Genomic DNA, 19519 nt, shown 5'->3' on the forward strand with positions numbered 1-19519 from the left:
CTGCAAAATGCAAATACATTTATGTAATCTATGCAATGTGATTTTCTGGATTTTATTGTGGATATTCTATCTCTCACTGTTAAAATTAACCTGTCCTTAAAATTATAGACTGTTCATGTTTTTGTCAGTGGGCTAAATTACAAAATCAGCAAGGGATCAAATTCTTATTTTCTCCAGTGTATATGTGCACGCCAATGCTTTTTTTGCACTGTAAAGGACCTGTAGTTTTTTTCCAGTGCCATCTACATTCACTCATTCTTCCTTTCTACCTTATTCAGAGTATATGTTATGACAAACAAGCTATAACTGGAAATATAAAGTGGATGATGGACTACAGCAGAATTAAATCTGCTGATCAGGTGAGACTTTTTTTATATCACTGACAAAAAAGGGTTTTTAGGTGATAACCTTTTGATTGGTGGAGGTCCGACAATGGAAACCCACATTATCTGCAGTATAGGGACTTTTTATCCCATGAGAATGAACTGGTAGTGCTGTTCTATTCATTCCCTATAGGGTTGTGAAGCCCTGTGCTCGGCTTTTCCCAGCCGCCACATAGAGAAATAATGATGTGATGTAATCAATAAGATGTGGTTGGGTATCTGACTTGCTACAGCATTTTCTTTTTTTTAAATCAGATAATTTTTTATTGAAAAATAATCATCCGTAGCATTTTTCAATTACCATTGTAAAATAAATCTGTCACAATTTACAAAATTAAAATGCCAGTCAAAATTTTAGATGTAAATTACTTATAATCACAATGAATGCATAACACCATAACAACCTCAACAGACCAGAGGAAACTATTCCGCCACATAATTCATCTGTCCGGAGGTTATCATCCTAATATTAAGCGGAAAAAATAGGCAAATAGCAAGTTCTTCCACTCCCTTATGAAAATGCCAAGAGTTAAATCCTCAGCTTGTAATTTTTTAGTCACGGTAAATGGGTGATTAAGCAATTCCTCCAATTCAGCTACCTGTGTCCATTGACCTTTATTTAGAATTACCTGAGGGTTCGGCATATCTATAAGAAACTGTTTTAGTTCAAGCAATCGCTCAATCATTAAATAAGTTCTGCCCCACCGAGTGACTTGATCGACAACTGCCCCTTTCCCAACACGTCTCTTCAAGATGGAATTAATTTTAGGGGTTCTGGCGGCAATAACCAATTTCCTCACTTTTCCAATCAGATTTCCAGCATGTCCCTCTTGCAGACTATCTCATATTGCCAGCTGCAGTGTGTGCACAACACATCGCATGGAATGAATATGAAACTGTTTTGAAGCAGCGTCAACAAGATCATCTAATTCTAAAGTATCATTTTGCTGTTCTTCTGTTGTAATATCTGTTTGTTTCTCAGGTACATGAACAGCACTGTGGCCTTCCATCTCACACATACTGAATCCTAAATTTTCTTCTGGCTGTTGTTCATTACTCTCATCAATCAGTTTAATTGTACTTATCATGTTTGAAGCATTGTCCGTTATTTTTCAAATCTGCTTTTGCTGTTGAAAACATTATTTATGAGCTCCAAAACCTTTTAGGTGATGCGGTTTATTAAAAAGCGGATCTGCTTTTGCAGCTGAAAAACATATCCTCAAAAAACGCAGCAAAAACACTGTGTGTGGATGTTGCCTTAGATCAGGAATAGAACAGACATTTATAGAACATTTCAAAACTTTCCCAAATTCCCAAATTAAGCACATTCTGCATTGAACTACTGTACCCAATTTATTATATATTTTAGGAGTCGGAGTCGGTACATTTTATACCGACTCCGACTCCACCAAAATAAACACTGACTCCACAGCCCTGCTATAATGAAGGTAGTTTCACATGTAGTAGATAGGGAGATGTAGTGCTTGAAAGTCAAAAGTTAAAAACATTGCTACCCTTTTGCTTGTCTGTGTATATATTTCCTCATAATGGCCCTATCCTGGTATATGTCCCCATCATGGCCCCCTCCTGGCATATGTCCCCAGCCTGGCCACATTCTGGTACATATGATCCCCCATCACGCCGCACACAGTAAAAAAAAGAGATGATTATACTCACCCTCCCTCTGCTCCTTCAGTGTCCTCCTCTGATGCTGTCATGCTGTCAACTGACCTCAACGGCTAAGCGGCGCAGTGCATGACGTCACTGTCATGCGCGCCCACTTACACCGTCGTCAGGTTCCAGCAAATTCGCTGCCACTTACACCCAGGATTCTGGGCGTGGGGAGCAGTAAATATCAACACTCTTTTTAATAGCGGAACACGTGAACCCCCCATTCGCTTCAGGAAGCCAGCTGCTGTGTAATCATGTGTGCTGCTATTAAAGAACATGAGTATTCTAGTGCTCCCTGCAGCCATAATCCCGCCAACCTCTCAGCATCGGCTTTAGTGCAAAGAGGTGGGCGGGACTATGGGCGTGGAGAGCAGTGAATATTCATGTCAATAATCAGTGACTGGCATATTGCAGTGCAGGGATCTGACGGGTCTCTGTGCTGCAATACATTTTAGCTGGATGTGAGCCCTCAGACGCATGTCCAGCTGAGATAGGCACTGGGGTCAGCGGGCCCCCTGAATTAGCGGTCGCGATCACTGTGACATCGATCTTTATGCCCCTGGCCACACATCTCACTCCATACAGTCTCACTTACTGACTTTCATTATAGAAATGTGTGTTGTTGTTTTTTTGTTTTTTTTAAATATACATTTTGCTTCTCAGTAAAGTTCTGCTGTGAGATCACATCTCAGTCCCCCAATGCCGGAGTTACTACAGTACCTCATCTTGTATTGACTGTCTCATTCTCTCAGCAACATGAGCCATACTGCCCATCTCTACTCAGTCTATACATCACTGTACATACTGTACGTTCTTATATGATTTCTTGCTCTCTTTATGAGGTGCTTGTAGAGGAAACAGGATACATGGGGTATATTCACGCTACATGCTCACCACAAGTATATGTCGAGATGTCACTGTGTCCTTTTTTACTGGAGCTAATTATTTTATGTGGCAAAAAAGGTTGCTAGCCCATGGAGGCCAAAATGAAATTCTTTTGGTCTTAATTGGGTGTATGAGGACTTTTATATACTTGAGACAAGCCCACTTGTGCAGACGTATCATTGTAGAAGGAAAGGGGAGTAGAGAGAAAGCTTGTTAATAAAAGCTGAACTGGTGTTATACTTGGTAGCATAAGAACCACTGGTTTTCAAGACATGTCAACCGCTAATGCTTCTCCTTGGGAGAAGGGTTGTGGAATCGGTAAGCCAAATCTCCGACTCCTCAATTTCCCTGATTCCGACTCCGACTCTGACTCCACAACTCTGACTCCGACTCCCTCATACAGTTGAAACCAGAGGTTTCCATCCAATATCTATAAAGACTCATCTGCATGTTTTTCTCATTATATGACATGAAATTAGAATGAAAACCTTTCCTAATTTAGTTCAATTAGGAACCAAAATTATTTATATTTGCCAAATGCCAGGATAATGAGAGAGAGAGAGAGAGAGAGAGAGAGAGAGAGAGAGAGAATGTTTTAAGGCATTTTTATTACTTTCTACAAACTGAAAAGTTTCCATCCATTTCCTTAGTATGTGGTAGTATTGCCCTTAAACTGTATGACTTGGGTGAAACGTTTTGGATATCCTTCCACAAGCTTCCCACAATAGTTTTTTTTTTAAAATCAGATACTTTTTTATTAAAACAGAATACATACAACAGAATAACAAATCGGCATCCAAATTAAGATTATCACATCTATTACCCCTTTAACTCCCCCTCCCGCCCCCTCCCCCACCCCGGCAGCAACACTTCTCCCCGATACTACATCCCATTTAGTACACACTTAGAATACCCTCCAACTGCAGTATAGCAACCATCCCGTTCACCCCGATGTGCAGGAGGAACAACTAGTAACACAAATAAAACAAAACACACACATCAGAGGTCTCCGACGGCTATCCCGGTCTCAAATCAGTTTACTGGTCCATCACTCGTCCTATTCACATTGCAGCCAAGGAGACCATAGCTTCTCAAACATTTTAACATTCCCCCTTCTTTCATACACTCCCTGTTCCAGCTGAAGAATACATTTCACCCTTTTAATGTACTCTCCCCTTGTCGGGGGGTCTTTTTTAATCCAGGACCTGGCGATCAGCTTTCTTGCCATATACAGCAGCCTAGCAATGGCAATTTTCATAGTATTTTCCACCCCAAGCTCCTCAACATATCCCAATATGCATAGCAATTGTTCCCTGAGAAGGACACACCCATATGTTCTTCCTATCTTGTGGATAACCTTAGTCCAAAAGGAGACCAGTCTCGGACAAGACCACATCATATGAAAAATACCTGCGTCAGATCCCTGACACCTTGGACACTCCGAATTCCTTTTCAACCCCATTTTAAACATCAGTAAAGGAGACCTATATACCCGGTGAATCACGTATAGGTGAGATAGTCTGGCCGGTTCGCTCATGGAAAGTTTAGGCACATACTCCAGGATACTCTCCCACACCTCCTCCGTTATCGGCCCAACTTCCTCCTCCCATTTAGATTTAGTTTTAATTGGGTAGTCTAAAAGAAAGGTATGTAATAGATCTTTATATGTGCCAGAAATGATCCCTTTAGTGCTTCCTCCCCCCTTACACATATACTCCAGTACCAGGTCAGTCTGTATGGCCACACTTTGTTTAGCCGCTTGGGCTGCAATCGCATGTTTTAATTGACTGTAGTGGAGCCAGCCAGACGCCGCTAACTGAAACTCACTCTGTAACTGTGGGAACGATTTCAGAATTCCCCCGTCCAATATCTGACGCATGTATATTACACCCTTGCGTCTCCACTCCTCAATATTCCCCATTTTCTGAATCTCCGGGAGATTACTGTTATCCCAGATAGGTGTAAACTTAGTTAACCGGGTCACCCCTCTCACCCTTTTCAGCCTATCCCAGGTCTTGTTTATAAGTGCCATTGTAGGAGACGTTCCACCCAAGATCCCCACCACACCATCCTCTAGTCCCATTACCAATGAACTTCTACCCACTATGTATTCCAGCACTTCTTTAATGCCCCCATCTTTCTCTCGATCAGACCAGCCCCTGAGGTGTTGACATTGCGCCGCCATATAATACAATTCCGGATTTGGGATTGCTAGACCCCCCTCATCTTTCGGCCTTTGTAAAGTCTCTAATCGCACCCTAGGCTGCTTTTTACCCCACACCAGGTCCCTAAACAGCGAGTTTATCCCTTTAAATCTTTTCTTTGAAATACAAACAGGGGCATTGTGCAGTATGTATAGGAGTTTAGGCATTACTACCATCTTTAGTAAATTAACCCTTCCAACAACTGACAAATGTAGCTTGTTCCAGGCATTCACTTTGGCTCTCAATTTTTTAAGAAGCGGCCATAAGTTCACCTGTATGTATTTTTCTACTGGCAGAGATATCTGGATACCTAGATATTTAAATTCGTCCACACTCTTCAATTTGTTAGCCCCAGTATCATCTTTTGTCCAGGCTACTTCCCCATCCACTTTAAAGAGGCTCGATTTAGACTAATTAATGGTCAGTCCCGAAACTTCTCCAAATTTCTCTATTATCTGCATGGCATGATCCAATGAGGCTGACGGATCCCCCAAGAAAAGTAATAAATCGTCAGCATAAAGAGCTATTTTCTCCTCTAAATGCCCATACCTAAATCCATGGATCTCCTTTGATTTCCTAATGGCCGCCGCCAGAGGCTCTATTGCAATAGCAAATAGGAGCGGCGATAGTGGGCAGCCCTGCCTCGTTCCCCGATGCAACTCAAACGCTGAGGAGGTCATACCGTTAACTCTAACTTTAGCAGTAGGCCTATTATACAACAGCTGCACCCACTTTACAAACCGTGGGCCAAAACCCATATGTTGCAACACTTTCCACAGATACCCCCACTCAACACTATCGAATGCTTTCTGGGCATCTAGCGAAGCGATCACCCTCCGGCCAGGGTTGTCAGGCGGCAACTGTAGATTAAGATATAATCTCCTGATATTAGCAGCTGTCGACCTATTGGCCATGAACCCTGATTGGTCCATATGTATTAGGTTAGATATAACTCCAGTCAGCCGGTTTGACAACACCATAGCCAGAAGCTTCACGTCCGCTGTTAATAACGAGATTGGTCTATATGAGTCTGGAAGCCTCGGATTTTTATCCTCTTTAGGAATTACTACTATTATTGCTTCTCTCATAGATTCAGGCAATACACCTTCCCCCTTTGCCACCTCTAAGACTTTCAATAGTTTGGGTAATAGGATTTCTTCTGTTTATAAATTTCAACTGGTAGCCCATCTGCTCCCGGTGCCTTGTCATTGCTCATGCCATGCAGAGCGCCCTCCAGTTCATCAATAGTAATAGGTGACTCCAGTTTATCTCTATCCGCCACAGACAGCACAGGAAGCTCACCTCGCTCAAGAAATGAGTCCACCTCTTCCACCCTCATCTCTCCGCTGGAAGAATATAGCGTGCGATAGAAATCTTTAAAGACCCCAAGGATCTCCTCAACCTCAGTGACCTGTGTCCCCTCCACTGTGTCCATACCATGCACAAATGAACTACTCCTTTGAGCTGCAGCTATGACCGATAATAGATGACCAACTTTTTCTCCCTCCTCATAAAAATGCAATTTTTGGAATGCCTGCTTCCTTACCGCCTTCTCCAAAAGCATCTTATTAACCTGTTCATGCGCCTGCCTAAGATTTTGCTTCGCGTCCGTAGTATTACTCCGAATTGCTTCCAGCTCCGTCTTATCTAAGGCCTCCAGGCTATCTTTCTCATCCAGCCTCGTCTGTGTTTTACGTTTACAGATATCCCTGAACAGGAGCCCCCTGAGGTATGCCTTCATCGCATCCCATACCACCATGGGACCAGTGCTACCCTCGTTGTGGATAAAGAATTCCCAGAGATCCCGTTCTATATTCCCCAGATTAATATGATGGATCCATGCTGGATGAAGCTTCCACTCTCCCCTCCTTCCCCCTGTCAGGATCCCCCGTCATATGGACACTAGAATCGGGCTATGATCTGAAATCACTCTTGTCAGATATTGCACGTCGCCAATCATTGCATCCATCAGATCACTAGCTAGAGCCATGTCAATGCGGGACAGAGTGTTATGCGAAGCCGAATAACAAGAGAAGCAGGATACCCTCCCATTCCTCACTCGCCAGGCATCCACCATTCCAAGTTCCCCAATAAGAGTGCCAAACGAAGTCATACAACTATCCTAAATACCTGGAGGTCTACTACTCCTATCCCAGTACAGATCTATCACATTATTGAAGTCCCCCACCAGTAAAAAAGGGATTGCTCTCCCCTTCTCAGAGAACTCCCTTATCTCCCTTAGTTTGGTGCACATATATGGAGGTGGTATATATATTGCAGCTATACACATGAGTCTGCCAAATATTTTACACTTGACGGCCACACACTGTCCCTCTTTATCCACATACACTTCTATCTCTTCATATTGCACAGAGTTATGGATCAGCAGTGATACACCCCTTGCATAGTTGGAAAAGGTGGAATGATAGGCCTTCTGCACCCATCTCCTATTTAAAACATGCGTTGTCTCCTTTGATAGATGTGTTTCTAGTAGACATATTACTGACGGGTTCTGGTCTTGAACATATTTAATTATTGCCGCTCTCCTAGACCTTTCTGATAACCCTCTAATATTCCAACTCAACACCTTAATTCTATCCCCCATTATCCCACCCAGTAAAACCATCAAACTTTGTAGTATCTCCCCATGCTGCCTCTACCCTACCCCTTTCCCCCCTCCCCCCTGCTCCCCTCCCCTCCTGCTCCCCACCGCTTCCTGTTTTTGAGTACTCCCATGAAGCATCGGGTTTTCCAAACCTGGTCCATAATCCCTACTAAATTCCTCCCCACCTCCCTCGCCTTCCCCTCTTAGACACATTTTAAAACTCGTCCCTTTTACAACAATTCTCCACTCCCATCCTTTCTATGTATAATCATATTCCACTCAACCAATATAACAGTAAAATGGCGAACAGTAATTAAACTGGAATCTCAAATTGTAAACACCACCACTGCGCCTAATTAGGCAGTCCCCATGTCCTGCGAAGCTCACATCAAACCCTTTGCATTCCCCCTGCATACTACCTCAATCCCAAAGGAAAGGAGGAAAAAAAAAGGGGGAGAAAAGAAAGAAAAAACAAAAAGGGTCTCCTGTAAGCTCTTAAGGATGTCATAGAGCCTCAGCCGGCCTTCTCCAACACACTGCAGATTCAGACAGTCAGCTCATTCCTTCAAATGGATCCGCTTTTCGTTTGCGTCCAACCACTGCATGGCTTTCTCCGGAGTTGTAAAAAAGTGCACCCGCTCCAACGCCGTCACTCTTAGCTTTGCCGGGAACATCTTTACTCCTGTAAAAGTCATACGTAGCTTTTGAACAGAACTGGAGTAGTCCGAGTATATGGAAATTCTCTGGCCGTCAATCATAAGATCCTCCATGTCTCTTGCCTTTCGCAGTATAGTGTCCCTGTAGTTGAGGAGCCTGGCTAGCATAGTGCGAGGGCCCCTGCCTGCTGGTTGTGGCTGCATCGGGACTCTGTGTGCACGTTCCACGGCATAGAGCTTGGATAAGACATTAGCACCAATTTTCCCCCTGAGCCAGTCTACATATTCAGTGGGGTTTCTTCCTTCCGCTTTCTCAGGGATGCCGACAATCCGGATGTTATTCCTTCTAGAGCGATTCTCTAAATCATCATTTTTTGCCATGATTTCAGCTATCTGCTGTGCAAAAGTTTTTTCAGACTTTTGTAGTTTTGTAATATGATCCTCTGTTATCCCCACTCTTTCCTCCAAAGCTCCTGTTCTCAGGTCTGCATTTTTGAGGTCTTTCTTAATGCCAGCAACCTCTGCCTGTAATCCCTTAACTGGCTTTGTCAGGGTAGTCAGAGCTTCTTTACAAAAAGACACCACTGCAAAAACGTCCTTTAAAGTGGGGTTTTCTGGAGCCTCCTCTGCACTATGTGCTTTCTCCACTTCTCCTGTATTATCTTGCTGCTTTTCACCATCCCCCATCTCATCAGAGCTGGCATTGTCTTCCCCCTCCTTTCCTTTCTCACCTCTGTTATCTACAGTTAGGCCCAGAAATATTTGGACAGTGACACAAGTTTTGTTATTTTAGCTGTTTACAAAAACATGTTCAGAAATACAATTATATATATAATATGGGCTGAAAGTGCACACTCCCAGCTGCAATATGAGAGTTTTCACATCCAAATCGGAGAAAGGGTTTAGGAATCATAGCTGTGTAATGCATAGCCTCCTCTTTTTAAAGGGACCAAAAGTAATTGGACAAGGGACTCTAAGGGCTGCAATTAACTCTTAAGGCGTCTCCCTCGTTAACCTGTAATCAATGAAGTAGTTAAAAGGTCTGGGGTTGATTACAGGTGTGTGGTTTTGCATTTGGAAGCTGTTGCTGTGACCAGACAACATGCGGTCTAAGGAACTCTCAATTGAGGTGAAGCAGAACATCCTGAGGCTGAAAAAAAAAGAAAAAATCCATCAGAGAGATAGCAGACATGCTTGGAGTAGCAAAATCAACAGTCGGGTACATTCTGAGAAAAAAGGAATTGACTGGTGAGCTTGGGAACTCAAAAAGGCCTGGGCGTCCACGGATGACAACAGTGGTGGATGATCGCTGCATACTTTCTTTGGTGAAGAAGAACCCGTTCACAACATCAACTGAAGTCCAGAACACTCTCAGTGAAGTAGGTGTATCTGTCTCTAAGTCAACAGTAAAGAGAAGACTCCATGAAAGTAAATACAAAGGGTTCACATCTAGATGCAAACCATTCATCAATTCCAAAAATAGACAGGCCAGAGTTAAATTTGCTGAAAAACACCTCATGAAGCCAGCTCAGTTCTGGAAAAGTATTCTATGGACAGATGAGACAAAGATCAAGCTGTACCAGAATGATGGGAAGAAAAAAGTTTGGAGAAGAAAGGGAACGGCACATGATCCAAGGCACACCACATCCTCTGTAAAACATGGTGGAGGCAACGTGATGGCATGGGCATGCATGGCTTTCAATGGCACTGGGTCACTTGTGTTTATTGATGACATAACAGCAGACAAGAGTAGCCGGATGAATTCTGAAGTGTACCGGGATATACTTTCAGCCCAGATTCAGCCAAATGCCGCAAAGTTGATCGGACGGCGCTTCATAGTACAGATGAACAATGACCCCAAGCATACAGCCAAAGCTACCCAGGAGTTCATGAGTGCAAAAAAGTGGAACATTCTGCAATGGCCAAGTCAATCACCAGATCTTAACCCAATTGAGCATGCATTTCACTTGCTCAAATCCAGACTTAAGACGGAAAGACCCACAAACAAGCAAGACCTGAAGGCTGCGGCTGTAAAGGCCTGGCAAAGCATTAAGAAGGAGGAAACCCAGCGTTTGGTGATGTCCATGGGTTCCAGACTTAAGGCAGTGATTGCCTCCAAAGGATTCGCAACAAAATATTGAAAATAAAATTTTTTTTTTTGGGTTTGGTTTATTTGTCCAATTACTTTTGACCTCTTAAAATGTGGAGTGTTTGTAAAGAAATGTGTACAATTCCTACAATTTCTATCAGATATTTTTGTTCAAACCTTCAAATTAAACGTTACAATCTGCACTTGAATTCTGTTGTAGAGGTTTCATTTCAAATCCAATGTGGTGGCATGCAGAGCCCAACTCGCGGAAATTGTGTCACTGTCCAAATATTTCTGGACCTAACTGTATATGCTGACATGATTTCTCTGGAGTCCAGGCAAACTTCTCCAGCCTTGCTGGGACCTGCATCCTCTGCTGACAGGCTGCATTAACTATTTCAGCTTTCTGCTTTATCATGGCACCATCTTGAGAGCTAGGGACTTTCCCGCCTCCATTATCTTTTTGCCTGTGACGGACCATGGCACCGCTCTGCATCCACCAGACTCACCCCAGACAAGTCCTCACCACCTTAACTTCCTGACAGCCGGCTGAGGCAGTGATAACAGCGGTGTTCAGGTATTTATCATGGGTGTTTGCAGGAGAGCTCCACAGACACGTCTCCTCACATTGCCGTCCAGGCCACGCCCCCTTCCCACAATAGTTGGTAGGAATTTGGGCCCATTCCTCCTTACAGAACTGGAACTGGTGTAACTGAGCCATGTTTGTAAGTCGCTTTGCTTGCTTCAGCCTTCTCAGCTTTGCCCAAAAATTTTCAATAGGATTGAGATCAGGGCTTTGTGATGGTCACTCCAAAACATTGACTTTGTTATTTTTAAGCCACTTTGTAACTAGTTTGGCAGTATGCTTTGGGTCATTGTCCATTTGGAAGACCCATTTCAATTCAAGCTTTAAGTTTTTGGCTCATGTATTGAGTTGTTGCTTAAGTATTGCCACATAATCTTCTTTTCTCATGATGCCATGGATTTTGTGAAGTGTACCAGTCCCAGCTTCAGCAAAACAACACCACAACATGATGCTGCCATCCCCATGTTTCACAGTTGGGATGGTGTTCTTAGGCTTCAAAGCTTTTCCCTTTTTCCTCCGACTGTAACGATGGTCATTATGGCCAAACAGTTCAATTTTAGTTTCTTTAGACCACAGGACATATCTCTAAAAATTAAGGTCTTTGTTCCTGTGTGTATTTGCAAACATTAATCTGCCTTTTTTATTTCTTTTGGAGTAGTGGATTCTTCCTGGCAGAAACAAAACAAGTTTGATCAGCTCAACAAGAGTCCATAGAATGTCTAAGTAATCATGGTATTGATCTGGACTTTGTTGCAGGTGCACAGATGTACGCGGCTGGCTTCCACAGAAAGTTGACAGGAAGAAGGTGAGTGTCCAGCTCAAATGTAGGTAAAACTCTCAAATTTATTAGAAAAGATTAAAAATGTTATAAAACGCAGGACACCTGACACGTTTCGGATGTCAGTCCTTAGTCGTAAATACGTAGGTATCTACGCCTAAGGACTGATGTCCAAAAAGCGTCAGTGTCCTGCATTTTATCATGTTTTAATCTTTTCCAATAAATTTGAGAGGTTTTTTTTTATCTACATTGGTGCTGAATACTCACCTTCTTCTTGTCTTATTCCTGACAGAGTGGCCTTTTAGCCCATGTTGATACTGTACTCGTTTCACTGTGGATAATGACACAAATTTACCAGCTTCCGTCAGCATCTTCAAAAGGTCTTTTGCTTTTGTTCTTCGCTTTATATGCACATGTCTGACCAAAGCATGTTCATCTCTGGTACACAGAACCCGTCCATTTGCTGAGCGATATGATGGCTGGACATTCCCATCTTGTTTGTACTTGCATATAATTGTTTGTACAGATGAATGAGGCACCTTCAGGTATGTGGAAATTGCACCCAAGGATGAAGCAAACTTGTGCAAGTCCACAATTCTCTATCTGAGATCTTGGCTGATTTCTTTTGACTTTCCCATGATGCTACACAAAGAAGCAGTGTGTTTCAGGTGTGCATTAAAATACATTCACAGTTGTGTCTCTAATTAACGCAGTTATTGCCAATAAACCTATCAGAAACTTTGAAAGACATGACATCATCATATGGGCTGTTCCATGTTAAAGTCATAGTACTCTAAAGCGGGCTTTACACGCGGCGATCTCGCTAGCGAGATCGCAAGCGATTGTACCCGCCCCCGTTGGTTGTGCGACACGGGCAAATCGCTGCCCGTCGTGCACAACCTCGCTTACCCCCGTCACACGGACTTACCTGTCCTGCGATGTCGCTCTGGCCGTTCTGCTAATGAGAGGTAAGCGATTTTTTGTTTTAGGACTACCTCTCAGCGGCAAACGATTTTTGCCGCTTTTGCGATCGTTTTAGGTCGCACATAAGTGTCACACACTGCGATATCGTTAATGACGTCGGATGTGCGTCACAAACAATGTGACCCCGACGATAATTCATTAACGATATTGTAGCGTGTAAAGCCCGCTTTAGTGTATGTAAACATTTGAGTTTGCAAAATGTAATAAAAATACCTTAAAACATTCTCACTCTCTCTCTCTCATTATTCTAGCATTTGGCAAATATAAATACCAATGGTTCCTAATTGACCTAAAACAGGAAAGGTTTATTCTGATTTCATTTCAGATAGTGAGAAAAACATGCAGATGTGTCTTTATAGATAGTGGATGGAAACTTCTGGTTTCAACTATACATGCCTCATGTTTGTGATAAATTTACTATAGTAAAATGGTAACATCACTATTAATATCATGTAGCTGAAGTGCAGCACAGATTCTTCTCAACTAAAAGCCTAGATCCTTTGATCAGGAATAGAACCGACATTTAAAGGACATTTCATAACTTTACCAAATTCTTATGTAAAAATATTCATCACATACTGCATGGAACCGTTGTACCCAATTTATTATATAGTTTAGGAGTCAGAGTCAGTCCATTTTATACAGACTCCAACTCCGATTCTACCAAAATGGACACAGACTCCGACTCCACAGGCCTGCGTGGGACTTGTAGTTTTCTTGGATAGAATGCCCATGATTTGGAATGCTTTGTACTATTTTTAACGCATACACAATAAAAAGCTAAATATTTATGATCTTCAAGCTGTGGAACAACCGAATTTACAACAGATTAAGATGTGATCTCACAAAAGTGATATTATGGGAAGAAAGATTTATCTTCAGTTATTAGATTTTGGAGTATAAATTAATGTACAGTTTCCTGTATTCAAAATACCCCTTTGGTATATCCTTCTATAATTCCACACTAAAACTTCTCCATCCAATGTTTTTAATTGTATAAAAAATAAGTTATAAAATAAATCCTCCAAACATTCACCAAAAAGTACTCTCTTTTGGCATACATGTGCCTCAAAAAGTCTTATGGATACTCTTCTGTAGAAGATCACTTATTTTGTATCACTTTTCATAATTCAAAACCAGGACTGAGTCCAAAACACAGAAGAGATGTAAATCTTTCCATTATACTGTGTTCTAGGCTTTGGCTTACACAATGATGCACTGACCAAAATACACCTTTGTTTAATTTTAATTACGGTCAATTCTGTGGTCAAATGTACTGTGAACAGAGCCTACCTGTCATGAATGTTACACCGAATAAAGTAATGTATCCTATCTCTTGCAGTACGGGAACACACTTCTACACTATGCTGCCCATGCTGGCAATGTAGACGAAGTCCGTAGACTGATACAGCATGGATACAGCGTACAGAGTCAAAATGCGGTATGTAGGCTTGCAATGCTTGAGTTAAACACATGCGAAGAGATGAGGTTCATGCACTAAAGGGGGCTTTACACGCTACGATATCGTTAATGTTTTATCGTCAGGGTCACGTTGTTAGTGACGCACATCCGGCGTCATTAACGATATCGCAGCGTGTGACGCTTTTGTGCAACCTAAAACGATCGCAAAAGCAGCCAAAATCGTTTGCCGCGGAGAGGTCGTCCTAAAACAAAAAATCGTTTACCTCTCATTAGCGATGTTGTTCCTTGTTCCTGCGGCAGCACACATCGCTGTGTGTGACACCACAGGAGCGACAAACATCTCCTTACCTGCCTCCACCGGCTATGCGGAATTAAGGAGGTGGGCGGGATGTTGCGTCCCGCTCATCTCCGCCCCTCCGCTTCTATTGGACGCCTGCTGTGTAATGTCGCTGTGACGCCGCATGACCCGCTCCCTTAGAAAGGAGGCGGATCGCCGTCCAGAGTGACTTCGCAGGGAAGGTAAGTCCGTGTGACGGGGGTGCGCGATTTTGTGCGCTACGGGCAGCGATATGCCCGTTTCGCACAAACGATGGAGGCGGGTACGCACACTAGCGATATCGGCACTGATATCGTAGCGTGTAAAGCCCCCTTAAGACTTTCACACTGACCAATTTTGGTGAAGCATTTTGCATCAGTATTTGTGAACCATAACCAGGAGTTGTTCCAAAACATATCCACATCTTTACATTATTACATTATATTTTTCCTCTTTCGCTCTCGTTTCAGCTGACAAATAAAGATGAAAAATATCAATATATATATATATATATATATATATATATAACTATTATATAAAGCTCAGTGCATGTATGTATGTATGTATGTATGTGTGTATGTATGTCCGCTAAGGGAATTTGCACCGTCGCATTTACAATCACGAAATTTTGCACAGACACCCCTTGTAACTCAGGGAACGTCATAGACTATATTTTGACGGGAAAATTTAACCCCGCGCTTTACAGTTACTCTCCAATAAACCTGCCATTAAACTGAATGGAGGTGTGAGCTACAGACTATTAATAGTAACTGTCAGTGGTTGCTATAGGAACAAAATAAACTGTTAGTATTAGACGCTTATGTGTGAGGTAACAAGATGTGTCAGTGGGGATACGGATAGAGAGAGACAGAAAGAGACAGAGACAGACAGACAGAGAGAGACAGAGAGAGGGAGACAGGGAAAGAGAGAGACATAGGGAAAGAGAGAGAGACAGACAGTGAAAGAGACAGACAGAGGCAGACAGACACAGACTGACAGGGAAAGAGACAGGCAGACAGGACAAGAAGCAGAGAGACAGACAGAGACAGACAGGGAAAGAGACAGAGACAAGGAAAGAGACAGGGAAAGAGACAGGGAAAGAGACAGGGAAAGAGACAAGGAAAGAGACAAGGAAAGAGACAAGGAAAGAGACAAGGAAAGAGACAGGAAAAGAGACAGGGAAAGAAACAAGGAAAGAGACAGGGAAAGAGACAGGAACAGGGAAAGAGACAGACAAGGAAAGAGACAGGGAAAGAGACAGAGACAGTTGAGGAAAGAGACAGAAACAGATGGGGAAAGAGACAGACAGGGAAAGAGACAGAGACAAGGAAAGAGACAGGGAAAAGGAAAAAGATGAGGAAAGAGACAGACAAGGAAAGAGACAGGGAAAGAGACAGACGGGAAAAGAGACAGACAGGAAAAGAGATAGACGGGGAAAGAGACAGACGGGGAAATAGACAGACAAACACAGAGATAAAGAGAGACAGACAGATACATAGAGAGAGACAGATAGAGAGACTAAAGGTGGTGTCACACACAGCGACGACGACAACGACGTCGCTGCTACGTCACCATTTTCTGTGACGTTGCAGCGACGTCCCGCCGCTGTCGCTGTGTGTGACATCCAGCAACGAGCTGGCCCCTGCTGTGAGGTCGTTGCTCGTTGCTGAATGTCCTGCTTCATTTTTTCGTCGTCGCTCTCCCGCTGTGAAGCACACATCGCTGTGTGTGACAGCGAGAGAGCGACGAAATGAAGCGAGCAGGGAGCAGGAGCCGGCGTCTGGCAGCTGCGGAAAGCTGTAACCACTGTAAACATCGGGTAACCAAGGGAAGACCTTTCCCTGGTTACCCGATATTTACCTTCGTTACCAGCCTCCGCCGCTCTTGCTGCTAGTGCCGGCTCCTGCTCTGTGCACATGTAGCTGCAGTACACATCGGGTTAATTAACCCGATGTGTACTGTAGCTAGGAGAGCAAGGAGCCAGCGCTAAGCAGTGTGCGCGGCTCCCTGCTCTCTGCACATGTAGCGACGTTATGATCGCTGCTGCGTCGCTGTGTTTGACAGCTAAGCAGCGATCATAACAGCGACTTACAAGGTCGCTGTTACGTCACAGAAAATGGTGACGTAACAGCGATGTCGTTGTCGTTATGTGTGACACCAGCATTATACAGAGACAGACAGAGACAGACGGAAAGAGACAGACAAACAGACAGACGGACAGAAACAGACAGATAGACAGAGACAGACGAAGATGGGAGACAGACAGAGAGACCGTCACTATCCCGGGCAACGCCCGGGTACTACAGCTAGTATATATAAGTATATATATTATTATTATTATTATTATTATTATTATTATTATTTATTATTATAGCGCCATTTATTCCATGGCGCTTTACAAGTGAAAGAGGGTATACGTACAACAATCATTAACAGTACAAGACAGACTGGTATAGGAGGAGAGAGGACCCTGCCCGCGAGGGCTCACAGTCTACAGGGAATGGGTGATGGTACAATAGGTGAGGACAGAGCTGGTTGCGCAGTGGTCTACTGGGCTGAGGGCTATTGTAGGTTGTAGGCTTGTTGGAAGAGGTGGGTCTTGAGGTTCCTCTTGAAGCTTTCCACGGTAGGGGAGAGTCTGATGTGCTGAGGTAGAGCGTTCCAGAGTATGGGGGATGCACGGGAGAAATCTTGTACACGATTGTGGGAAGAGGAGATAAGAGAGGAGCAGAGAAGGAGATCTTGTGAGGATCTAAGGTTGCGTGCAGGTAGGTACTGGGAGACTAGGTCACAGATGTAGGGAGGAGACAGGTTGTGCATGGCTTTGTATGTCATGGTTAATGTTTTGAACTGGAGTCGTTGGGCGATGGGAAGCCAGTGAAGGGATTGGCAGAGTGGCGAGGCTGGGGAGTAGCGAGGGGAGAGGTGGATTAAGCGGGCTGCAGAGTTTAGGATAGATTGGAGGGGTGCAAGAGTGTTGGAAGGGAGGCCAGAGAGCAGGAGGTTGCAGTAGTCGAGGCGGGAGATGATGAGGGCATGCACTAATGTTTTTGCAGATTCTTGGTTAAGAAAAGCACGGATCCGGGAGATATTTTTGAGTTGTAATCGGCATGAGGTGAAGAGGGCTTGGATGTGTGGCTTGAAGGATAGAGCAGAGTCGAGGGTCACTCCAAGGCAACGAGCTTGTGAGACTGGGGTGAGTGAGCAACCATCAAGTTTGATGGAAAGGCTTGTTGGAGGAGATGAGTGAGGAGGAGGAAAGACAATGAACTCTGTTTTGTCCATGTTAAGTTTTAGGAATCGTGCAGAGAAGAAGGATGAAATAGCAGACAAACATTGTGGTATTTTGGTTAGTAGAGAGGTATTGTCAGGTCCAGAGAGGTAGATCTGTGTGTCATCGGCATAGAGATGATACTGGAAGCCGTGGGACTCTATGAGCTGTCCCAAGCCGAAGGTGTAGATGGAGAACAGCAGGGGTCCAAGAACTGAGCCTTGAGGGACACCGACAGATAGGGGGCGAGATGAGGAAGTGGTGTGAGAATGGGAGACGCTGAAAGTTCGGTCGGTTAAGTATGAGGAGATCCAAGATAGGGCCAAGTCTGTGATGCCCAGAGATGAGAGAATCTGTAGTAGGAGGGAATGGTCTACTGTGTCGAAGGCAGAAGACAGGTCCAGGAGGAGGAGGATAGAGTAGTGTCGCTTGGCTTTGGCGGTTAGTAGATCATTGGTGACTTTGGTTAGGGCAGTTTCGGTAGAATGATGTGGTCGGAAGCCAGATTGAAGCCGGTCAAAGAGGGAGCAGGAGGAGAGGTATGAGGACAATTCAAGATGGACATGCTGTTCCAGTAGTTTTGAGGCGTAGGGGAGAAGGGATATGGGGCGATAGTTTGACACAGAGGATATATAAAACAGCACATGAAAATGGCCTCTAGTGAAGTGTTTCTTTCACAAAGCTGCATACATGTTTTACAGGTTCTTACATTGCTCAGGCTTACTGGAATTTTTGCCTGTGTTAGTAACAGCTGAATCTTTATTTTATTTTGGACCACATTGTAATCAATCACACTGTGCTCAGCCCCCTTGCTGACCCCACTGCACTTAAGGAAACTTCATTACCTTTTGGATGCAAATTCTGTTGCTACGTTTTCCTGCGTTATCAATGTACTTCCTTACTCTGGGGTGTTGTCCTAAAATGTATTAATGCCTTTTGTTGTTAATAGTAATTAATAGTAATAATAATCTTTATTTACATAGCACCAGTATATTTGAAAGCACTTTACAATTTATTAAGCCTTAAGCTTTATGCCACTGTACCCATTCATACCCCTTCTCCCTAACGTGGTAGCTTTGATGTGTTGATTGCACCTACAGCTGTGACCAAGTCTTACTATATTAAATATGATCTTAATTCAAGTATTCCTTATATTGTCACTGCTACATTTCACATGACATATCTCTTCTTACCCTTATTTAACCTATCACTTCCATGTTACACTTGCGTATTGTTTTTTCCATATTTGCCAATATTTTTTCTCATGCCATTGCCAACTACTACTTGTGTGTTATAATTGCTTACTGCTTTAGTTTATGACTCTGTTACCATGTGAAAAATGTATATTATCATGTACCGTATTGTATAAATGAGCACGTTGTGTACGTGTATTGGTCTTGTTCCATACAGAGTGGTCTTACTCCTCTGCACATGGCAGCTTTTGGTGGGAATGTGCAAGCCCTGGAAATGCTTCTATCTTCACAACCAAACAACATCATCCATCTAAGAAGCATTAAGGTATGAGTGATGATGGTATTTACAAACAATATGCAGCTTTCATTGAATTGACTGGTTTGTGTCCATGTGTCTTACGTGGATCCCATCTGTATGGTTTGTACAAACATTACCAATGAGAAGTACTGTAACATGCAACAATATAAAAGCTAGT

General features: G+C 43.3%; 1 protein-coding gene across 1 annotated transcript in view; it reads left to right on the forward strand.

Annotated features, from left to right (window-relative positions):
- The window catches only part of LOC142302472 (uncharacterized), a 134216-nt gene that overhangs the window by 24914 nt on the left and 89783 nt on the right, over window positions 1-19519 (forward strand). Inside the window, exons 3-5 of the mRNA XM_075343540.1 lie at window positions 279-359; window positions 14184-14282; window positions 19261-19368. Of these exons, the coding sequence (XP_075199655.1) occupies window positions 324-359; window positions 14184-14282; window positions 19261-19368 (243 nt within the window). The 5' untranslated portion in view covers window positions 279-323. The remainder of the gene's footprint in view (window positions 1-278; window positions 360-14183; window positions 14283-19260; window positions 19369-19519) is intronic.

The sequence above is a fragment of the Anomaloglossus baeobatrachus genome, chromosome 4, assembly GCF_048569485.1.
Source record: "Anomaloglossus baeobatrachus isolate aAnoBae1 chromosome 4, aAnoBae1.hap1, whole genome shotgun sequence".
Classification (NCBI taxonomy): Eukaryota; Metazoa; Chordata; class Amphibia; order Anura; family Aromobatidae; genus Anomaloglossus; species Anomaloglossus baeobatrachus.